The sequence below is a fragment of the Dicentrarchus labrax genome, unplaced genomic scaffold, assembly GCF_905237075.1.
Source record: "Dicentrarchus labrax unplaced genomic scaffold, dlabrax2021, whole genome shotgun sequence".
Taxonomy (NCBI): Eukaryota; Metazoa; Chordata; class Actinopteri; family Moronidae; genus Dicentrarchus; species Dicentrarchus labrax.
In genome coordinates this window covers 1,931,635-1,954,660 of record NW_026136717.1, presented here as the reverse complement: position 1 = coordinate 1,954,660, position 23,026 = coordinate 1,931,635, and the positions used below count along the sequence as shown (strand labels likewise).

General features: G+C 41.0%; 2 protein-coding genes across 5 annotated transcripts in view; both read left to right on the top strand.

Annotated features, from left to right (window-relative positions):
• eml3 (EMAP like 3) overlaps positions 1-9,786 on the top strand; it is a 59,602-nt gene extending 49,816 nt beyond the window's left edge. For all 3 annotated transcript variants that reach the window (XM_051428532.1, XM_051428534.1, XM_051428533.1), the window contains 8 exons: positions 3,511-3,642; positions 3,758-3,825; positions 4,698-4,786; positions 6,266-6,363; positions 7,161-7,248; positions 7,333-7,431; positions 7,522-7,652; positions 8,895-9,786. In XM_051428532.1, coding sequence (XP_051284492.1) covers positions 3,511-3,642; positions 3,758-3,825; positions 4,698-4,786; positions 6,266-6,363; positions 7,161-7,248; positions 7,333-7,431; positions 7,522-7,652; positions 8,895-9,101 — 912 coding nt within the window. In that variant the 3' untranslated portion in view covers positions 9,102-9,786. The remainder of the gene's footprint in view (positions 1-3,510; positions 3,643-3,757; positions 3,826-4,697; positions 4,787-6,265; positions 6,364-7,160; positions 7,249-7,332; positions 7,432-7,521; positions 7,653-8,894) is intronic.
• A 1,974-nt stretch (positions 9,787-11,760) lies between these two features.
• Positions 11,761-23,026, top strand: part of mta2 (metastasis associated 1 family, member 2) — a 28,622-nt gene continuing 17,356 nt past the window's right edge. The window contains exons 1-2 of one of the 2 annotated variants that reach the window (XM_051375203.1): positions 11,761-12,178; positions 22,185-22,252. In XM_051375203.1, coding sequence (XP_051231163.1) covers positions 12,151-12,178; positions 22,185-22,252 — 96 coding nt within the window. In that variant the 5' untranslated portion in view covers positions 11,761-12,150. Of the gene's footprint in view, positions 12,179-15,718; positions 15,962-22,184; positions 22,253-23,026 lie in introns of those variants that run through there. The other variant, XM_051375202.1, reaches the window with a different exon arrangement.

Genomic DNA, 23,026 nt, shown 5'->3' with positions numbered 1-23,026 from the left:
AATTCATATTATGGCAAGAACCAATCAGCTAAGTAAAAAGAAACGACAGTCCATCATTACTTTAAGAACTGAAAGTCAGTCAGTCCGGAAAATTGCAAAAACTTGGAATTTGTCCCCAAGTGCAATTGCAAAAACCACCAAGCGCTACAATGAAACTGGCTCACATGAGGACCACCCCAGGAAAGGAAGACCAAGAGTCACCTCTGCTGCTGAGGATAAGTTCATCCGAGTCACCAGCCTCAGAAATCGCAAGTTAACAGCACCTCAGATTAGAGCCCAGATGAATGCCACACAGAGTTCTAGTAGCAGACACATCTCTACATCAACTGTTCAGAGGAGACTGCGCGAATCAGGCCTTTATGGTCAAAAACACTACTAAGGAAAAGCAACAAGCAGAAGAGATTTGTTTGGGCCAAGAAACACAAGGAATGGACATTAGACCAGTGGAAATCTGTGCTTTGGTCTGATGAGTCCAAATTTGAGATCTTTGGTTCCACCCGCCGTGTCTTTGTGCGACGCAGAAAAGGTGAACGGATGGTCTCTACATGCATGGTTCCCACCGTGAAACATGGAGGAGGAGGTGTGATGGTGTGGGGGTGCTTTGCTGGTGACACTGTTGGGGATTGATTCAAATCATGCCATCCCATCCAGTTTGCGTTTAGTTGGACCATCATTTATTTTTCAACAGGACAATGACCCCAAACACACCTCCAGGCTGTGTAAGGGCTATTTGACCAAGAAGGAGAGTGATGGAGTGCTGCGCCAGATGATCTGGCCTCCACAGTCACCTGACCTAAACCCAATCGAGATGGTTTGGGATGAGATGGACCGAGACAGAGTGAAGGCAAAAGAGCCAACAAGTGCTCAGCATCTCTGGGAAGTCCTTCAAGACTGTTGGAAAACCATTTCAGGTGCCTACCTCATGAAGCTCATCGAGAGAATGTCAAGAGTGTGCAAAGCAGTAATCAAATCAGAGGGTGGCTATTTTGAAGAATCTAAAATATAAAATGTTTTGAGTTATTTCACACTTTTTGTTTATTATATAATTCCATATGTGTTCATTCATAGTTTTGATGCCTTCAGTGAGAATCTACAATGTAAAAAGTCATGAAAATAAAGAAAAAACATTAAATGAGAAGGTGTGTCCAAACTTTTGACTGGTAGTGTATATATATATAATAGAAGGGTGTTGCCTTTTGTTGGTCAATATGACTACAAGTGTCCAATGCTGGGAAGTGGCACAACCCCTTGCGCCCAAAAGCGTCCCCTGTGGACACAGGCCATGACAGCATGCGAGTGCCCAACTATCATTCTGCATTGCATAAAATCGGATGTTCTCTGTCTACACCAAATCTTTTAAATATGCAACCAGTGCCACTCAAGTAAGCGGGAACTTGGTATCTTCCTTGATGAGGCTACTCCAAAAAATGTTTACCTCCCTGGCTATCTCCCTCCAGCCTGCTGCCACCTTATTTAGGTTTTTGTAGTTAAATGAGGAGGTTTAATATTGATAATTCCTCATTTCAACTTCATCAGTGTTGATGATTCAGCCTTTTCAATACAAGTGACAGGATTAAAAATACTTGCTGCGCTAGCCAGTTAGGACATTATAATAAAAAACAATGCAATCAAACTGATTGATGCTCACTCAGCCTCATTCGGTAGGACATGGTATAACAGCTGTGGCTGCTCCTCTCTTCCAATACTCTGAGCCACTGACTAAAAATGTTATCTTGTTTTGCTGACTTGTTTTTGGTCAGCGCTAACATCAGTGACAAATACATTGCGTTTCCTTAATAAAAGTCACCTTGTGTTTTGCCAGTTAAACGCTCCTAGTATAAAGCAGCAGCAGTGCAATGTTTTGTTCTCTTTAGCTTTAGCATACATGTGGTGTAAAGAGAGTGAACAGAAAACAGCTTGGCTGCTAACAGTGAGATAAAATGACTATAACACTGGATTACATGCTGCATTGTTCCTTGATAATCCCTGTGAATAATGTGAAGGCTATGTGAATCTAGTGCAGGAATGGCAGACTCCACCATTGTCATTGAACTACTATAGAGAGAGGTAATTATGGAATTGAAATACTTTAAATTGCTTTTGCAATGAAAATGGCAAAGTATCAAAAACTGGGTTTGATTTCATGGAAATTTTAACAATTGTGATTTTTAAATCCTGCATTTTCACCTCAACTTGAGGCCCTGTCTAGCAGAGCTACTTGTCAAAATCTAGTTTAAAACCTCTGTTGGTTCAGTTTCTATTGCGCGTAGATGTAAAAGTATGTAAGTAAATTACCCCAAACTACCTGACACAGAAAACTTGGACAGGACAGTCCTTCAAAATAAGGGCTCTGTACTCGCACAGAGGACTGGGAGTAAGAGGCTCATTTTTGTCCCATGGTCCCCTAACATGTTAGTTCAGCCCTGAGTATCTACTTAGTCTGTTTAGATCCAACAGATTGCAGTCAACAGCTGGCATCCGAATGCATTTCAGCGATGTCTCTACTGACCACTGGAATTTGGCTTCCTGCTCACATTTGATTTTTATCCGTGGGAAACTAAAACCACTTTCACGTCTAAAACAAAAACAAGACTGAAGTGAATCCTAGAAGTTACAGTGTAATATTCATTGGAACAACATGATTCTGTTATTCATAAAGACTTACTGGGAGTGGAGCTAAAAAAATAAAGTTACATTTACGTTTTTTGTAGTTAAGTTAAAGATTTAAAGGACTGGTGTGTAGGATTCAGTGTCATCTAGTGGTGAAGTTGCAAATTGCAGCCACTTGAATACAGCTCAACCTTCCAAGCGTGTAGGAGAAACATAGGAGAAATTCCCTATCTAGAACCCGGGTTTGGTTTGGTTTGGTTTGTTTGTTCTAGGCTACTGTAGAAACATGGTGGACCTCGCCAGAAGAGGACCCACTCTCTGTAGATAAAAACAGCTCATTGTAAGGTACTAAAAGCACAATGAGTCTTATTTTCAGAGGATTATACACTAATGAAAACATACCTACTAAATATTATATTCCATTTCTGACAGTAGATCCTCCTAAATGTTACACACTGGACCTTCAAGTGCTGCTTAGGAACTTAAAGAAAACATTTGATTTTAGAAGTTAAGATGGTTTGTCGAACACTCTTATTTTAACTTCTAGAATTAATCGCTATCAAAGAACAGGACCCTGGTGATTTTTCAGTGTGGTCAGAGACACTATAATACATCCATGTGTAATGAGATGTTTCAAATGGACCCTGCATGCCTTTTTGGGACATTCACATCTGGTTCTTGTAATACAATATACCATGTACAGTATAGTACCTACAAAAGTACATGAAGTAGTATTTAGCACTTCATGTCATTATTGTATTCTGAACAAGATGAAAACTGATTTGTTCTTTCACTTTTTGTGTGTGTGTGTGTGTGTGTGTGTGTGTGTGTGTGTGTGTGTGTGTGTGTGTGTGTGTGTGTGTGTGTGTGTGTGTGTGTGTGTGTGTGTGTGTGTCTCAGGGCCATGTAGATGAGATGTGGGGGCTGGCCACACACCCCTCTCAGAACATCTTCCTCACCTGTGGTCATGACAGGCAGGTGTGTTTGTGGAACACAGAAGAACACAAGCTGGACTGGTGCATTACCCTGGAGGTAGGACTCCCTGGTCCTCATCGTCCTTCACACACTGAACGTATTTACAATTGAGATATTTTTCAACTTCAAAGACTAACACATACTGTTAACTTGTCCTGTATGTCTCTGACAGGAGTATGGCTTGTGTGCTGGTTTCTGCCCTAATGGATCAGTGGTTTCAGTTGGCCTCAGCACAGGAAGGTAATATAAGTCCCAGCACTATTACATTTATGAACTGAAAGTACTTACACAAGATAATGGAAGACATTGTAAAAAAGAAATGCACAGTATAAACATTTACCAAAAGGTACAGGACATAAAAATCATTTTCAAAGGTTCTGTATGTAACTTTTAGAAATGGCTCTTAACAGTGACACCAGTGGCCGTCAAATGATCCTGTTGCTGTCATCCTGGGCGTGACTGAACGCTGGAAAATAAATGGCTACATATTTAGAATAATGTTACTATGTGCAATGTTCCTATATTTTATTGGGACCATTGACTCCATGATGCTAACTAGCCCGCCGTTTACAAATGACCCCATCAGCCAACAGCACGAAGCAACCAACGCCAGACGCATTGCTGTGGAGACAACATGTGACATATCATCCCCATCACTTTTTTTTAACTCTGTTTTGGTCTCCAACATCTCCTGAGAGAGCATTTAGCAGATAAAGAGCCAGACATTGACTCCACTGTGTTCATCAGCTAGTCTCTGTGTCTGTCTGCTGTTTGATGCTGAGCAGGTAGTGTACAGTGTCTTTATCAGACAGCTGAAAACAAGTGCCTGCTGAAAACAGTAAGCTAAGAGAAGCTAGAAATCTCTGTAGTGCTGAGAGCAACTGTAGACAGGTCGACAATTCCCTGTATCAATATGAGTGACTCCTTTTACATTACACATATAGAAATATTGATTAGTGCAGCTTTAACATGCAGGCACAAGGTTGATATCAATGTGGAATATGATACAATATGGCTTTAATAAACGTAATTGTAACAAAGGGCCTCCTGCTGTGATGAATCTCTACCTGTAGTCCTGATGAACCTCTCCCATCCCCCTGTAACACTAACAGGTGGCTGGTCCTGGACCTGCTGACCAGAGAGGTGGTCTCTGAGTCCACTGATGGGAACGAGCAGCTGTCTGTCATGAGATACTCACCAGGTCAGACTTCACTGCCACCTCTCTTTATTGTCTCTAACTACTACAGAATTTACAGCTGAGTTTAGTTCCATTAATAACATTCAGTCTTCCTGTGGATTGCTATTGATGAGCTTCTTCACTCTAAACATATAGTAGGGGTGTAAGAAAATATCAATACACTTGATTATGGCGATATTTTGTTGATATTGTATTGATTCTCAAAAAACTATTAGATTTTGTGTTTAAACTTTTTTGTCAAATGTATTGTCCAGAATATACTGTATGGTTCTTTTCTCGATACACTTATTGTTATTGGGGATTTCATGCCTTTATTATTTAGCAACATTAGAGAGATGACAGGAAATGAGGCACGGAGATAAAGCAATAAAGGTCCTCGACTGGATTCAAACTGGGGGAGAATGCAGTTAATGATTGGCACCTTATAACCCCTAAAACACAGTAAATGCTTCCACACTAGAGCTCGGACGGGCCTGCCCCCACTGCTAAAACAAATCCTACAGGAAACACTGGCCCCGATCAAAAGCTCTTCTCGGTGCCCTCCGTCCATTCTTGGGAATGCATATGTCAGGAACGCTTCGCATTTCTTCAAATTTGGCACTAATGTCCACTTGGACTGGAGGATGAACTGATGAACTGAAGTTGGTGGTCAAAGGTTACTGTGACCTCACACAACATGTTTTTGGTCATAACTCAAGAACTGATGCTGTATTTCACAACTAGTCAGACAATGAAATTGTGACTCCTTTGACTCAAAGGTCAATGTGACCTCAAAATGAACTTGACAAACATATTTCATTTTTGGTCAAGAACTGGTTCTGTAATTGTGACAAATGTCACACAGAGCTTTAACAGTGTAAAAATGATGAAGTGATGAATTATTTTCACCCAAAAGGTCAAAGGTCAACTTCACTGCGACATCATAATGTCCTGGAAGCACACTTTTTTGTCCATTATTCAACACTATACCTCAGGAACAGAAGGGAGATTCTGACCATATTTCACAGTTGGTCAGACACTGAATTGATGACACTTTTGACTCTAAGGTCAAAGGTCATTGTGACCTTAAAATAGGGTTTAAGCCATAACTTAAAGGACCAGTGTGTAACATTTGGGAGGATCTATTGTCAAAAATTAAATATAATGTTCATAGGTATGTTTTCATCAGTGTATGATCGTATTTGACTTTGTTTGATGTAGAGATGGGATAAGAAATTACCCAATGACATTGTAATTACATGTTAATGTCTTCAACTGCAAACATCGGAGACAGTGTGCAAAGAAATACACAACATTAAAAGAATTACTAACTGTAAACCTTCCTGCAACCCAGCAGAATAATTGATCTGGACAGCCAACTGAGGAATGATGACAGTAATAACATAAAAACACATCGAGTGGTTGAGGCCAGGAAGTTATTTCCAGATTTGCAGAGATGTCGAAATCCCCTTAAACTGTGTGAATGTTCTCTTGTGTTTTCAGATGGCAGCTTTTTAGCTGTTGGGTCCCATGACAACTTCATTTACATCTACAATGTGACGGAGAGTGGCCGGCGTTACACCCGTTTCGGGAAATGTAATGTGAGTCAAATATCAGATCCATGTCTAAATGTTCCCATTAGTTCCTCGGCTTTCCTCTTGATCCAGTCTGACTTTCTGTAAGTCTGTATTGTTCCATGTGTGTTCAGCCATGCTGGCTATGACTGCTAATGCTAAAAACCCAGTTCTTCTTCTTGAACAAAGTAAAGAATATCAGCAAATTTAAAGTCTGGTGATATTCTATAGTTTTCTTGTAGTCAACAAATTTCCAACTAACAATGAATGTGTCTACTAACAAGTATTGTGTAAGTCTGATATATCTTCTTCGTCTGTGCCATAGAGCTACGTTGTAGTCGAAAGCCTATTAGAAACACATCAATGAGTCACATTATTGTAGTATTGATCCACATACACTGTCCTGTTGCCCCAAATAATCAGTAGAGCACCAAATGTGAATTAAAGCTGCAGTAGGTAACTTTTCTACAAATAACTTTTTGTTATATTTGCTGAAACTTTCACTATATCCTGACAGTAGTACACGAGACAGATAATCTGTGAAAACATCTGGTTCTTCTGACTCCTAAACCTGCAGAAAATGCTGTAAAATTAACCAAACCTTAACCCAGCCTCAGCCCGATGTGTCACTCTACAAAACTGATCAAATCAGAGCTTCAATAGGAACCAATGTGTTTGGAGTGAAGAGCCACAGACAGATGGGGCAGTCAGAAAGCACTGAGAGACACACTGACACACTGTTGTTTTGGGATTTGTTGACAGTCCTCTAACAGGTGGGTCATATAGCATTATGTGACATTGCCTCTGCTTATCTGTCCAATCAGGGTCACTCCAGCTTCATAACTCACCTGGATTGGTCCAAAGATGGAAAGTACATCATGTCTAATTCAGGCGACTATGAGATCCTGTACTGTAAGTGAAGACGTTTTGTCCTTCAGTCCTCAGACAGTATGACAGTGTACTGTTGAGACTCTGAAGATGAATTTGTTTTGACAGGGGACATAGCGGCAGGCTGTAAACTGCTGAGGAACCGCTTTGAGAGCAAAGACAGAGAGTGGGCCTCCTACACCTGTGTGCTGGGCTTCCACGTCATGGGTGAGAAATGGAATGTTTTTGTCCTTTGGTGTGTTGGGACTGTTGCAGCCTGAACAACTCAGACTGACGAGTGCTACTGTGGTGTTCCAGGTGTGTGGTTGGAGGGCTCTGACGGCACCGACATCAACGCCCTGTGTCGCTCTCACAGTGAGAGGATGGTGGCTGTAGCTGATGACTTCTGTAAAGTCCACCTCTTCCAGTACCCCTGTCCTAAACCTAAGGTACGTATAGATCACACTCACTTCCTGTTTACTGTTTACTGTGGACAAAACCACACACCCAAACTGCAAAATACATCATATCCTGCAAAATGAAGGACTGCAACCAAAACTACATATAGCTTTATCAAAATCAAACTTTTTCCCCAAATGGCACACACTTCATTCACATTACCTGATTGTTGTCTAACCAACTACACACTGTTGGGCATAATGAAGAGCACTCTCATCTTTAGTATGCTTTGCCATAATACTAAAATAGTTCAAATTGTAGAAAATTCTTCAGATTGTTCACATGCACAGAAATATTTGCAGATACACACACATGCTGTTGAAACATTTATTTCTTTATTTTTCACCAAACAACTCAGGGCAACATATGCACAGCAGATATATTTACATTAGAGTGAACAACAATATGCTCACAAAAAACAGTAAACTGAAAAAGAACATTGCAGAAAAAATATATAGGAGAAAAAAGGTGCTCATCTGTGGTGTTTTTATACTTCCTGATTGAAGTGGTAACAGTCATTGAGGTGTCACATATATTGGCCAATTAGCTCATGTATGGCAGTGTTTTGAAATGGCAAACGTGTGACTTTATGTCAGATTGTTGTGTCTTATGCAGAGAACCGTGTTCAGTGCATTTAAAAAGTGCCATTTTGAATTGCAAAATGTGTGTAAAGCAGAAACTGTGTTTAGAGTTTGGGAGACTTGAGAAGAGGTTTTGCTCTCTGTGTGTCAGTTTAGTGTGTTAGCGAGTGGAAAAAACTGTAATAATGCTATGTGCTAGGCTAGTCTATGTTAAAAAACCAACCACATTTTGAAGATGGTGAAAAGATAAAAGCGACATATTCAGTTTACATAGCTTTACATTTTAAGTTTGCTAATGTTAGCTAAATGCTAGCTAACTAGCTACATCAAGCTGACATTAGCTATCAGATGTAACAACCTAGCTAACAATTAATGTAGATTAGCTAACTAGTTAGCTAGTGTTTTTCTCTGTAGCTAAATGGTTCCAATTCTGATTCTGAACACTAAGCTAACAAGCTAAATAACCAGCTAACTAGCCAGCTAACGATTTATGTAGATAAGCTGCAGTTAGCTAACACTTTGCAAACATTAGTGATCTTTCTCAGCTGTTGTTGGAGCACAGAGTAAAGAGGGACGGGTCAATTGTGTCACTGTTGAAATCCCCCTCCCTACAAAGATACAATGTGGTGATCTTTTTCCTTTCCTCTACAGGCACCGAGCCACAGGTATGAGGGCCACGGCAGCCACGTCACCAACGTCTGCTTCACCCATAGCGACTCCCACCTCCTCTCCATGGGCGGGAAGGACACCTGCATCCTTCAGTGGAAGGTGGTGGGAGGTGGGGTGGGCGACAGCAGGGAGAGACTGGCCTCTGCCTCATCCACCTCCACCAGCTCTCCAGAACCTGCCACCAGCTAAAGGAAAGTTGTGGACAGTGACAGAGGGCGGAACTGTTTACACGCAGCCAGAGAGGCGTGTTCGTCAGCAGACGGCGGGCGCAGTCGGGCCTCTGCGGTGCCACTGCTGTGTCGGTTTCATACAGAACATGTAGAGGAATCCTCTCCAGGAGGAATGTCCATATTAAATTTACATTTACACGCCTCCATAGTCATGTAAATCCTTGTGAAACTGGACAGTGTGATGTGTGAACCCAGAATCTCTGTCGTTCTGTGATATGTGGATCATTAGAAGTGGTTGTGTATGTTTGCTGGTACAGAACATGACTGGACTTCTGTGACAAAGACTTTGGTTTCAGTGAACATTCCTAGTCCATCTTTTTTATCCAACTTACCAAAGTGCTGCATCGTGGCGTTTGTCATCGGCCTTATCAAGACGTTTTCATCATGTTTTTACATATTTTTAATATCTGAAGCAGTGTTTGGTTGACATCTCAGCTAATACTGAATCTATTTTATGCTTGTGTTAGACTGACTGTGACAAACCTGTTCCAATGAAATCATTTCTGACTAATTCATTTCTCTAACAGTAGATCAGTACACTTGAAAATGATTACTTAAGTACAGTTTTATATATTTAAGAGAACATTGGGAATACTGTGATGTTGTATCTGTCAAGCTCCCAATAAATAACTGAAGACTGGAAAGTGTATTGTGTGTCAAGTGTCACTAGTGGGCAGTGCTGCTCCAGGAACTGTGTGCTGTGTTCCAGACCAGAAGACTGAACCTTAAAAGTATAGTCCTAACTTGGTCTTCCAGTTCAGTTCAGTTAATGAAACTTGAGTACAAACTTAGCTGATAAATGTATTTTTTATAGGAGAAGATAACGGGTGGGTAGGTCAGAGACCAGCGTCAGGACGTCCTCCACATCCTAGAAAGTAAAGTAGCATCATTTTGTATACTTATCAAATGTCTTGTACAATGTAGTGCAGTAAAAAGTACGATAGATTTTCTACAGAACAAAAAGGCGTGAAGTTTACAATATACAACAAAAAGAAACATCAAACAAATTATTAACGCTAGATTAATAATCAGTGTTGGGATAGTTAATCAAAAAATGACTCAGGACTCATTAGTAAGTAATTAGTTACACTACTAGTTAAATTACTTTTTTGCTACTCCCCACAAAATTTGTAATCGTGTCCCTTCTCACCAAAATTCTTACAACCATTAGAATCCAGTTTTGTTTTTTAAAATCAAAGTAATGGAATATTTCCAGTTCCTTCAGAATCTTCCAAGGTAGTTTCCTCCACAGTTACAAAAATAAATGTAAGGATGTGATTGGATTGTTGGATTTCCAATCAGTAGGAGGTGACAACAAAAGTAAAGTTGTAAATAACATATTTTATTGCATGTATAATATTATTCCTTAAATGTATTAGTAATTAGTTACACTACTTTTTACAGGAGAAAGTAATATTATTACTACTCGTAATGAGGTACTGCCCAACACTGCTAATAATACTATACCAACTTGACAGTCTGGAAAACCAGGGGAAGAAATATGGAGTGGAATAAAGTTGAATGAATAAGGTTTATGTAGGGAAAATAAACAAAAACAGTTTGCTGATGTTATTGTGACGCTGACCTTTATCTCACTAAACTTAGACTTTTATCCATCTTTATTAGTTGCTTACCATTCCATTGTTAATGATTGATTAAAAATTGAGGGTCATGAACTTTTGTGGGCTTCTCATCATCAGAAAAAGTTTGAGAGGGGCTGATATATTCATATCTCATCATTTCAATTCAAAATGTCATCATTTTGACATCACACATTTTTTTTTTGTAGTAACAGGCTTCTATAGACAAGTCCCTTTTTATAAATTCCTTGGTTTTTTCCTTTTAAGAGGGGGTTTTCCCTTGCCCTTGTCGCCAAGTGCTTGCTCATGGTGGTACTGTTGGGTCTCTGTTATTAATGTTAAAAGTTCGTCGCCTCTCTATTTGAAAAGTGTCCTGAGATAACTTCTGTTATGAATTCCTATACAAATAAAATTATAGAATAATTAAATCTGAGAAGCAAAAATTACTCTCTGGTAGAAATGCTCAACGCTCTTACACACACACACACACTATATATATATATATATATATATATATATATATATATATATATATATATATATATATATATACAGACCATGGCTTCATTTTAAGGGATTACAATCATCCTCTTACAGCTCAGTCCCTGTGAAATAATTGATAATACAACTTGGCATTATTATTTAGAGCCTATTACAAAACAGTTGGTGTGTGTGTGTGTGTGTGTGTGTGTGTGTGTGTGTGTGTGTGTGTGTGTGTGGTGGGGGTTCCTGCTTTGTATTGATAACAACGAGTCTCTTCACTCTCTACATGTGTGTAATATATATAAACTATTTGTATGTAAACATTACTTCCTCTCCGGCCATATAAAACATTTTAGTGTCACTTCTGGGCCACTGCAAATGTATGAAGCTATACACTTTCAGTTATGTGTGTGTGTGTGAGTTTGTATTTCATATTATAAACAGGCTGTGTATTAAACCAGGGCCAGTGAAGAAGTTAATTGTAAGATACCGGAGATTGCCGACAATCGCCGAAGATGACGATTTGCGCACGAACCAAGGGGGCCAGTGAGTGTGTGTTTTTTGTGTGCGAGTGTGTGTGTGTGTTGAACTGAGCGGAGGTGAAGAAGAGGAGGATGAAGCTGGGAGCGGAGGATGGGAGGAAGAGTGGAGTAAGAGACAGGCTAGCTGTGTGTGAATGAGTGAGTGAGAGAGGAAGAGGAGAGGAAGGTCGTCTGAGGGACCGAAAACAAAGACTTGGATTTTTTGGGGATAACCTCCGGAACCTTACTAACGGAAACTTTCAACTTTTTACCCGCCACAGCTCGGCTCGTAGTGCCCGGAGCCGGCTTTGTTTCACGGCGGGGGTGTCTACGATAAATGAAGGAATAAAATAGATCCCCATCGACCTTTTTCTACCCAAGCGGGGAATACCCTGGGACTGTTTTTGCTAAAGGTTACGAGAGAATGGCGGCCAACATGTACCGAGTGGGAGGTAAGGAATGTTTTACATTTTTAAGACACCCCCCACAACGTGATTGTTCGTTTCGACAGCAAGGTGGCTAGCTAGCCGCTAGCTGTCTGTTCGGCTAGCCGCTAACTAATGCTAGCTCTCCCCTAGCGTCCGTACGTGCGTCCACTCTTGCATGGAAGAACGTCAAATCTATTAAAACAACCAACAATGTTAGCCAATGGGGAAATGTAAATAACTCCAACATTATGACTTAGTTTATACTCAGGTGTATTAAGCCGGAAACGCTCATGCATTTGGTATAACTACAATACACCAAGCAGCCTTTATTTATAGAAAATATGAACTTTTACAACACATTGGGGTGATATCCCGACTAGTTTCCTCCTCCAAAAATACGTTACCCCACCGCGGGCGGCTGCCGAGCGGCATGAACCGGCACTGAAAGTTGCTATTTAATTTAAAATAAACGCAGCCTGGTGGATATTGGAGTTGTATTCGAATTGTATTTGTAGTTTCAAGTAAGCGAACCAACCGTAATTTGCAACATTATCTGACGTTGAGTGTGTACATACGGTAACGTCCTGGAAGTGAACACAATGCTAGTTAGCAGTAGCTGCTACAGTTAGCTAGCCGCCGAGAGGTCAACATCCAATAAATTGCAGCGACGTCTGTGGTAGCTTGCTAAAGCTGGTCGGCTAGCTCTGTCGCCGTGGTGGATTAATTTCATTATCGCCTCCGCCATATCACTTCACAGGCAGCGGGTAGCGTTATCCACGCTAGTTAACTGTAAGTTTTGTTAGCTTAGCGGCTGTGCACTGTATGTGGTTTAGCCGGTTCGGAGTAACTAACGTTAGTTACCAGGGAACACAGACGAGAGAACCGCACAAGTTAGCGTTTAATTCATGGAAAAGCTCAACTAAGTCAGCAGTAACTCGCTACTTCAATTTCAGCGTCAGTGAGACTTCGTTTCATGATGTACCGCTACTCTACCGCTGCATGGAAACCGTAGCATCTCTTCAAATGAAATTAGGAGGTATAATGAACATTAACTTTCACAGCAAGCCGTGAAAAGCGTTTGTATGACACAGTGAAATGTAGCCTTATTAAGATCCACTCATTCGCTAACACCGCCGGTATAAAGACTGCCAGCTGCCTGCTTCCTCTGTTTTTATCTGTTCACTTCAGAGGGGCTTTATTGGCATGACACACATTTACACTGGCAAAGAACAAAAAAATAACTTGGAAAAAAAGTAGAGAAAGAAGTGCTAATATTTATAAAAGATACAAATAAGTGAGAACTCCTTTTTTTTTTTTTTTAATGTGCGTTGGCGTCTGTGTCCCTCAGGTTGTGCTATGTTAATGCATATTGGCCTTGTCTCCTTCTCCATAGGATTATTTTAAAGTTTTAGTGCTCATTTAGATGGTTGAAATCTGGGATTACAGAGTTTAATTGTTAAAAGAAATGATCCTGATATTATCCAATGTTTGTGTTACATTGAAGGAGGAAGTGTATCTGCCTCATCCTTACCTGTCCTACAGCGACCACATATCCGGTTGTCTTTTGGTGGCCATGATTAACCCCAGTTTCAATGGTCCTTCCATATTGGCACTGTAGCTGTAGATCTGTGGCCTCGTCTCCTCAGTGCTTGTAACCAACATCTCTCAGCATTAATAATGCTGTTAGGACTTGGTGTGCCTTCTTTGAGTCTGCTTTTCTGGGCTGAACTGACAGAGAGGCTGTGTTATCACTGTGTAAGGTCATACAGGAGTCTGTAGGCTATTTAGGTCATGCTGATTAAACACTATTCTGCAGAATAGGCTGCATAATTCTTACTTTGATCCAATGCTGTAAAAGCATATTACAGTGTAAACTTGTTTGTTATAAGGTTGCATTGTTTTTTCTGTGTTTCAGTTTGTACACTGGTTAGAATGATGCTATAATGAGTCTGGAGCTCTCATATTCACAGCAGATAGCAACCTCTTATCTGTGTTAGTGGGTTGATGTTGGGCTTTAATGAAAGATAGGGCATTGATTATTAATATGAGTATTAATGCTTCATTTAAGGTGTAACATATGTGTAATGTATGGGGGGCACTTTTATAGTTTGTAGCCTTTTGTACGTGTTAACATATTTACATTGACCTCTCCAAAGTGTAGTTCCCTATTCTAGTAACTGCCTCCCCTCTGGTGTTACCATTTCTCTTTCGGTAAAGCAACTCCATATCCCATCAGCACGTTTACATCTTAGTCATGAACCTGTGTGCAGGTCAGCCAAACAAACTGAAATGTGAAATTTATCTACAGGCAAGCATATAATTCACTGTAAATATGTTTTCAATAATAATAATGATAATACTAATAGGTGTCACACAACATGATATTCTCTTTATCTTAATTTTGCTTAACTTTGGTTGTGCTTTTAAGATTCTTCCTTAGTTTCTGGTGTATTTTGGTTTATGTGATATTCCAGTGCACACATTAAAATGACATGTGTGCATGAGATCTGTAAAGATGAACAGATACAGAAGCTCAGAGCTGTTCCTTATGATGTCTGTTTTGTGCACAGTCAACAGGCATTCTGGGGAAACTTTGCACTTTGCTGCTGGGTCTCTCAGGCTCAAGTTCTACTTTTTTGCCAGTTTGCTGGATCATGTGTGTGCAGTGGAATTTCCACAGAGGAATGCAGTGTGATGTGGCAAATAAAATGTTACTGTGAAGCTAAGTCTAGCTTGTCTAATGCAGATAGCAACAAGCACGTGATTATGTAATGACCTAGAAATTGATTTTGAAGTAGCCCCCACAGTAACAAGGTGAAGTTGTTTGCGAGTAAAATGCAGACGCAGTTACGAAGACATTACGGCATTGTTGTTGGACTTGAACCTGTCACAATGAGTTTATACTCATGCCGCAAGTGTCCATGGATTTTGCGCTCAATAAGGTTTTCTGTTGTTGCAGCCGGCTGGTGCAGGCAGTTCTGTATGAGCGAGCGCCTATATTACCAGTTCTCCAGAAGCACACAGTGTTCAGCCTGCATGTAAGATCATTATCTCCCCCAGAGATTAGTCAAAGGGCTTCCTCCTCTTCATTCACCCTCAAGCACCCGGCACACTGCGCCACTCCAGCCGTATACGTCCACAACAAACACTCACTGCTGCCTCAGCAGACTTTCTTTTTTTAGATCTTTTCTACCCACTGTTAATTACACATATACATTAACATAAAACCTCTTCACAGGCCACATGATTATGCAGTGTGTGTTTCTATAAGGGTAGACGGTGTAAACCCTCTGAAGTCCTGTGTTGTTGTTTTTCCTGGATCATTGCTTCCCCCCCCCAATGATCCACTGAGCTGGCCTCAGTACTGCTGGAACAGAATCATTCAGTCAGTCCCACTGGGCAAGAAGAAGAGATGGATGGCTAGAATAAAAGAATAAGTCCCTCCTTCCACCATCACTACGTCTTAAGAGCTAGAATTAGTCATGTCAGGCACATGAGAGTGCAGATCCCCTCTTGGTGCTTCAGCCAGTGTTATGTAATGTGGTTGCTGTTGCGTTCCTCCACTGTGAACAAGGAGGTGATGCTTCCCTGGTCGGACTCCCCATCAGCGTGCTAAGTAGAGCAAGAAATCCTCTCCCCGTCTGAATCCTTCCTTCCCCGTCCCCGCTCGTGGTGATGCATCAGAAAGCCACTGATATCCTCCTGAGGCTCTCCGTCCCTGCTTGTGGGAGGACCAGATGGAGCTTGACGTGAAGCCACACTGCTGTGCAGAGCTGCATCAAACAGAACAAGGAGGCACTGTGTCTGGTATGATGGGTGATAAGTGACTGGCAGGTTTAATCAATACAATGTTTAAAGTCTCAACTCTGTGATAAAGCTGCCAACAGCTGGCAGTGTGAGCCCACATCAGCAAATCTGAATATATTTACAAAAAATAATAACAATCCAGTAATTACAAACCTTTAACAAAGTACTATGCCGTCCTCTAATTTAAGAGCCAATTTAGTGTTTTGCATAAATCACTGACTAATGTGCACAAAATAAGATGAAAATTCCAACTCAGCCTTGTTGCAGTGTTACATTAAAGTGTTAAATGTGAAGCTGTTTGAAGGGGCTGTATTTGTATCAGGGCACTGTGACCAATCTGTGTCTTGTAGAGACAAACAAAAATATTTCAGTTTAATTGCAGATTTCAGTTAAATGATCTACTATTGACTTTTAAAACACTGAAGTCAACCTTTGCACCCGTGCACTGTCTTAGTGAATGTGTGAACGTTTGTGAAGTGCAGACCGTTGTAATGGTACAGTTGCTGCAGAGCTGCATGTGTCAATGTCTACACTGTGGAAACGGGTATTACAGTGTGCATGAGAATGTGACACCCTGGCAAGTGCAGGACTTTGTTATTCTCATTCAACAGTTTTGCACATGTAGGCATAAAAATATAGGTGTCATGTATTAGTGTTTGTTTGGATTTACTCTGTTATGTGCACATTATTGGCTAATGCAACTTAAAGACAAACACAAAGAAACACAATATGAAGCAAACTATAAACAATAAATGAAGCTGAAGCACTGACAGGAGAAATGGAAAGCCGTAGATGAATTCTTGATTTAATAATTGGGACAATTACAGTGTAGTTTATAGTCTACATAGTGACCTCTGATCACAAGCCTTTGCATTTACACTCTAGCCCCGAGGAAAAGTGCTGGGTTTTGACATAGTGGCCAAACTTTAAGTACAGCAATGGCGTTCTGGGATGGGATGCCTACTGGCCCAAAAATTTTCCCATAAGCCAACATTGTGAAAGAAGCAGCTGTAAAACATTGGATTTATATAATTTTATCACCATTCAAGTTAGCGGAAGGCTTACCCAGAAGTCAGCGGCTCAGCTGGCAGAAGTCTCTATTGTGCATCCTCTATGGGCCCCAAAATGTGGAAGCTCTGGGTAATTTTACTCCCAGAAATCAAACTCTCTTTCTCTCGTATATATATTAAAATTAGGTGGGCAGAGCTGGAGTGTCTCAGGTCAGTGGAAGTGATGCTGCTAATATGGGCTGTACTTATTTTAGCTTTTTGCCACAGAAGGGTTCGAGCAGAGATCTGATCTCTGCTAGTGTAGGCCCAGACCACCTTCAGGTACTGTATGTTTGATTCATTGTGACCTATTCTGTGTGCATACGTGAGTTTTTATATAGAACTTCCAGATACAGAGGGGATGTTGGTACCAGGTGGAGATGACTGCATTATGTCCTCAGCACAGAAACTTTACTTCACTAGCGTGGCAACAGTGGCTCAGTCTGTAGGAAGGGAAGTGGAGGGTCGCAAGTTCAAGTCTAGCACGGGCCATAGTCTGGAGTGTGGACTGCTTGCTGGCACTGCTGAGGTGCCCCTGAGCAAGGCACCTAACCCCCAACTGCTCCCGGAGTGCTATGTGGCAGCCCATCACTCACTGTGTATGATTGCGTGTCAGGCCTATGTGTGTGTAAACACTGAGTAAATATTTTCCCCATTGGGGATTATTAAAGTTCTTCTTTGTCAGTCTTCTTCTTGTGTTCTAGTGTCATAACAGCTTTCACTCTGTTAGATAGTGTTGGAGTTAATACCTATAGCATTTCACTTAAATATGATTTAGCATGTTGCTACAGCTCCCCTCTCCCAGTGTCCTTCCAGTTCAGTGTCTCTCATATCTGTCCATGGTAAATTAAAGTCACAGGGAAGTCATTTTACCGACACCTGCTTTGTCAGTTTCCTTCTTTGCCTGACCTGAGGTCAGTGTTTGGAGCTGTGATGTGTGGAGTTAAGGTTGACTGCACTACTGACTGCGCGCCCTGACTGACCGTCATCCTGCTCTTGGCTAGCCTACTGGCCTCTTGACCTTCTGATGCGACTTGGAAAAGTCTCCTGAACAGACACAGGGAGTCTTATTCACACCAGAACCACAACCTGAACCTTTTAATACAGGAGAACCATTTTAGCTGCAAGATTCGATCCAACTACGCTGTTGGATATTACTGTGGCTTTATGGCCCATAGTCTGAGACATTTCTGTGTATATTACACCCTAACCATATTTCAGTCGATCTGTTTCCCCCTCTGCCACACTCATTTCACTGGTAATAACAGTCCAGTTGGAGTATAAGCTGGGTCAGTGCTGTGTGTGGGAGGGATGGCTCGTGGTTGGCAGAATGGGTTGTGCTGTGAAGAGCTCTGGATTGGATGCAGGGGGTTACAGAATATTGGTGAGTCAATAAAATCCAGAATACACTCAGATAAGACTGGTCTCTCGATGGGGGTTTTAAGGCTGCTAATTAGCTTTGTTTGCAGTAAGGGGGTGATAGAAAATAAATGGTTCGGTATGTACCTTGGTTTTGGGGTCACGTTTGGTACGTTTCGGTACAGAGAAGAGGAAACAAACCTGTAGAAAAATATATCTTCTAATTTTTTTTGAGAAATTGAATCATTTAATGGTAGCTCTGTCCTGTTCAGTTACTGTACCCGTTCAGGTTATGCCGTCGCAACTTACCTGTTTAAAGTGTTTCTACAGACAGACACATTTTGACTAACCTGGCTAAACCGACCAGCGTCCTACAGCTGATAGACAACAACTGGTGCACTGCACTTCAGTGAATCCAGCAGCATTTCCTTTTATGTCTTAACAATAAAATCTACACATAGGGCTGGGTATCGTTCAAACATATTCCATCCCAGTTCCTGAACGATTTCAATACCGATTTTATAGAATTTATTTTACCAAAAAGAAAATACATTATACCCTACAGTACAATTACTCACTTCAAATGAGGGAGCTGTTCACAGACCTGGGAGCAGCTGGACAAATGGTTTTTACTGGAATTTGGTACCAGCTAATGAGATATGTTTTGTAGTTTTAAACATAGTGTGAGATTTCCTAAAATGGCTGAAGCTCTGCCACACCTGGTCAAACAGGAAGTGCTTTCAGCAATGGTCGTCCCTCCACCGCCAGCAGACCTCATTTTCTGAGAAAATTTGCATAGGAAAATGTTAACCCACCTTGTCTGTTGGACTGAATAAACCCCATGGAAACACATTATCTTTTTTAAATGAAGAATTTATTACAAACCATTATAGACAATGTTGTTAAAATGTTTTTTTTTAATTTTGCAAGGAATTTCCATAAGCTGGGATGCCCTGGTCCAGGGGAAATGTGCTAAAGGTTTCTACTGTAGTAACTGATGCACGCTCAGAAAAAGGAGCAGGGCTGCACAATTAATGAAATAATAATCACAATCACAATTTTGGCTTCCCACAATTAAATGAACATGATCATCTATGATATTGACATTTAAAACATGTGCTTGACTCACAGAAAACTCAGCTGCAGCTTTACATTAAAAGCATTTAACTGGCATAACGGAAGTCGGATTTTATTTTGAAGTAAGATAGTTACAGGATGTGCAAAGTGTTTGTCATTTAGCTTTACACTTGCCACTATCACTAAACAAAAAGTGCGTCTACAAAACAAGAAGAATTCTTTGACAGCAGATCAGTTTGAAATATGTCCGTGCTCTGTAATAGTGAAATAATCGTGATCTCAATATTGTTCAGAATAATTGTGATTATCATTTTAGCTCTGTTAACCTGCTGTCTGGACCACACAAGTACCACTCAAACAGACGCAACACTCACCACTGAAGCAAGCCATACTGTGACAATGTTGTTACTAGGGCTGATCACACTAAACTCTTGGATCAGTCTACATTAGTTTCATGTTTTATCTAACCCAGGTTTTCATGCCTTTTGTTTATCATCTGTGATGTGAAAACATCAGATATCCACACAGAGGAATATAAAGTGTGCGTCCTGCTCATAGTGTCGTTAAAAACAAAATCCCAGCATACCATGGAGCGTCTCTGCTGCCGGACTGCTGACAGACAGCTCTGTCAGCCAAACAGTCTCACCAGACGGCAGCAGAGGATGTCGTACCAGTGCCTGGTTCAAAAGTGGTTCAGCCAACTTCACTGACAGTCAGCACCGAAGCAGAGAACAAAAACCATCACACTCCCCTCTGTTCCCTTCACTCTTCTCGGTTTGTAAAGTTGTTTGTTTGTTTAAATCCTGTCATGCCGTTGCTCCTGCATTGCTCTGTGGACACAGATAAAAAAAAAAAAAAAGTGATTTGGATAACAAAATGCCTTCTTTACTGATGGCTCAAATCAAAAGGGGACAGCATTATAAGTTACTCTACATTTCCTATCAGTGTCATTCTGTAAACGCCCTCCAGTCAAATAAAGCTTCTGCACTCTGTGGTAGAGTGCACAGTTTGGATACAGATGGCCCCCAGGGAAAGATCCCTAATAATTATGGTGAAATAAACAGTGCAACCTCTGGGGCCTGCTAGCAATTTCAGACTTCTGGGTTGACTAAAAGGCTCTGCCTCCAGCCACATCACAAACCAGGTTTACTTCAGAATTAGGGTTGCAAAATTCTGGGAATTTTCAAAGTCCGAAACTTTCCATGGGAATAAACGGGTTAATACATAACCCATTGCTATTAAGCTATGTGGGTTAATTGTATTGTACGCATATAACCATAACCATAGCCATAGTAAATCAAAGGCAGCATGCTAGCTACCATCATATGTTAAGCTAAAGGTTGGGCTACTACTTATGGTGCTATCCATTTGTCTTGTAAATCCCCCGCCCAAGTTGCTCTGTACCACTTATAGCGTTCCATTTGTCTTTGGGCATTACGATTTGGAAAGAACATGGACGCCACCAGTGCAGCAGCTGTCTTGTTATTGCTTGTGGCTCATCTAAACAAGCTCAATGTGAAATAATAATGTTTTTCTACAGAAACACTAACATTTCAAGTTAAGTCTTACATTTCAATAATATTTTGCGTAGTACAAATACAAAGAAAATACATCTCAATATGGGCGCAGCCATCTTTGTTTTGCGAGTCGTACGTTCCTCCTCCTTCAGCTCGGTGTACTCTTAGGAACCCCGAGTTTAATCTGTTAAAGTTCTACTGACGAATAACTCAACTGGGTTTGTATTCACTGTATATGCCTGTCTGCTTATTACAAAACAAAATGTTTATATTTATGTTTGTATAAGATGGAGTTTGTATGAATTACCCAACTTTTCCAGTTAATTCTCCTAAATTCCCATTAATTTCCATTAATTCCCATGAAAAATTCCAAATTGGAATGTTTCTAAAATTCCCCAGCTTATCTTTCCGGAAAGTTAAGTTTCTGGAAATTTATCGGAAAATGTCCGCCCCTTCGTAACCCTATTCTGAATACACACTGTATGCATTTGGCAGCGATAGGTAGCATGGGCCAAGAGGCACACATCCCACTTAATTGCAAATGGTATTCCAATAGTAACAGTAGTATCCTAGCATTATTTTTTGTTTTGCTGGTTTTGAATATTAAAATCCTGACTTCTAAACTGCTGGATCAAAATTGTGGACTTATTTTCAATATTTCTTATTTTGCTTATTATTTTCTAGATTAATTAATGAATTGTTTGGGAGGATGGAAACAGCCTTTTTGCATGATAAATGATAGTATGATGATTGTTGCAGCTCTACTCTGCAGTAAACCCCCCTATAGTTCTATCCCTTACCCCTCTAAGCCTAGTTTACATCAAATCAGCTGATCATATCTCCTGAAGCCAGCCTGGATAGAGAGCCTTCCTGGAGCTCAAGTTACACCAGTCCGTTTACCGAGCTGGTAGGGTCAGGCCATCCTAACAGCTCCTCAGTGTTGTACAGACAGCTTCCAATTAGAGCTGCGTGTGTCATGGGTTTCTTCCTATCCATCAGGTTAGCCAAAATGCTCTCAGTACTGCCATAACAGCCACAGAGTGTGTGCAGAGCTGATGAGGGTCAATAACAGAAATGTGCTGGTGCCACTGCACTAACCTGATGTGTGTTTGGGGTTGCTACAATGTATTGATATTTACTTTACTTGGTTTATTAGGTATGGTCCTGCATTATTCCCCTATGCACACAACACCTAATCTTATTTTGTGCCCTTTTTTCCAGATTACGTGTACTTTGAGAACTCCTCCAGCAACCCCTACCTGATCCGCAGAATAGAAGAGCTCAACAAGGTTGGTTGTCTCTCTTTCTTCCTTCAACCTCATATGTTTGTATTAAAAAGTGTAATACCTGCTAGTGTTGTGTCCTATTGTATAATAGCCTAACCAGGCTGTGTTTTCTCAGCTCATACACCACAGACAGAAAATTCAGATTAACCTGCTAGTGTGTTTAAGTCGTATATTGGGATATTAGGTTCCAGCACACGCACCATTTGCCTCTGTCTCTCCTGCACGCTGTTGGTAAACCACGGCTACTGTAATGACAGGACACTGGTACAGGAGCCACTTATATAACAGCAGCAGCAGCAGCATATGACACAGGCTTGTTTCCCAGTCAAAGGATTAAGCTCATTTATGTAACACTCTTACATGGAAGGGCTTGTGCTGAGCACCAGGAGGACCGCATCGTCCTGAGTGCTAATGGCTGCTGAGCACAATGAATGGATAGTAAGAGAGATAGAGGCCAGCTCTCCAGCTCATGGCTTGTGTGTGTGTGTGTGTGTGTGTGTGTGTGTGTGTGTGTGTGTGTGTGTGTGTGTGTGTGTGTGTGTGTGTGTGTGTGTGTGTGTGTGTGTGTGTGTGTGTGTGTGTGTGTGTGTGTGTGTGTGTGTGTGTGTGTGTGTGTGTCGCTCGCCTCTTATGATCACAGTCAATCCAGGGAGAATGAAACCCCTCATCATCGGTCAAACCTGACTACTACATATCATGGTCTTCATGATAATACCAGTATAAATCTTAATGTCAATGGGTGGTTGCATCAGGAAGGGCAGCAGCATAAAAAGCCTA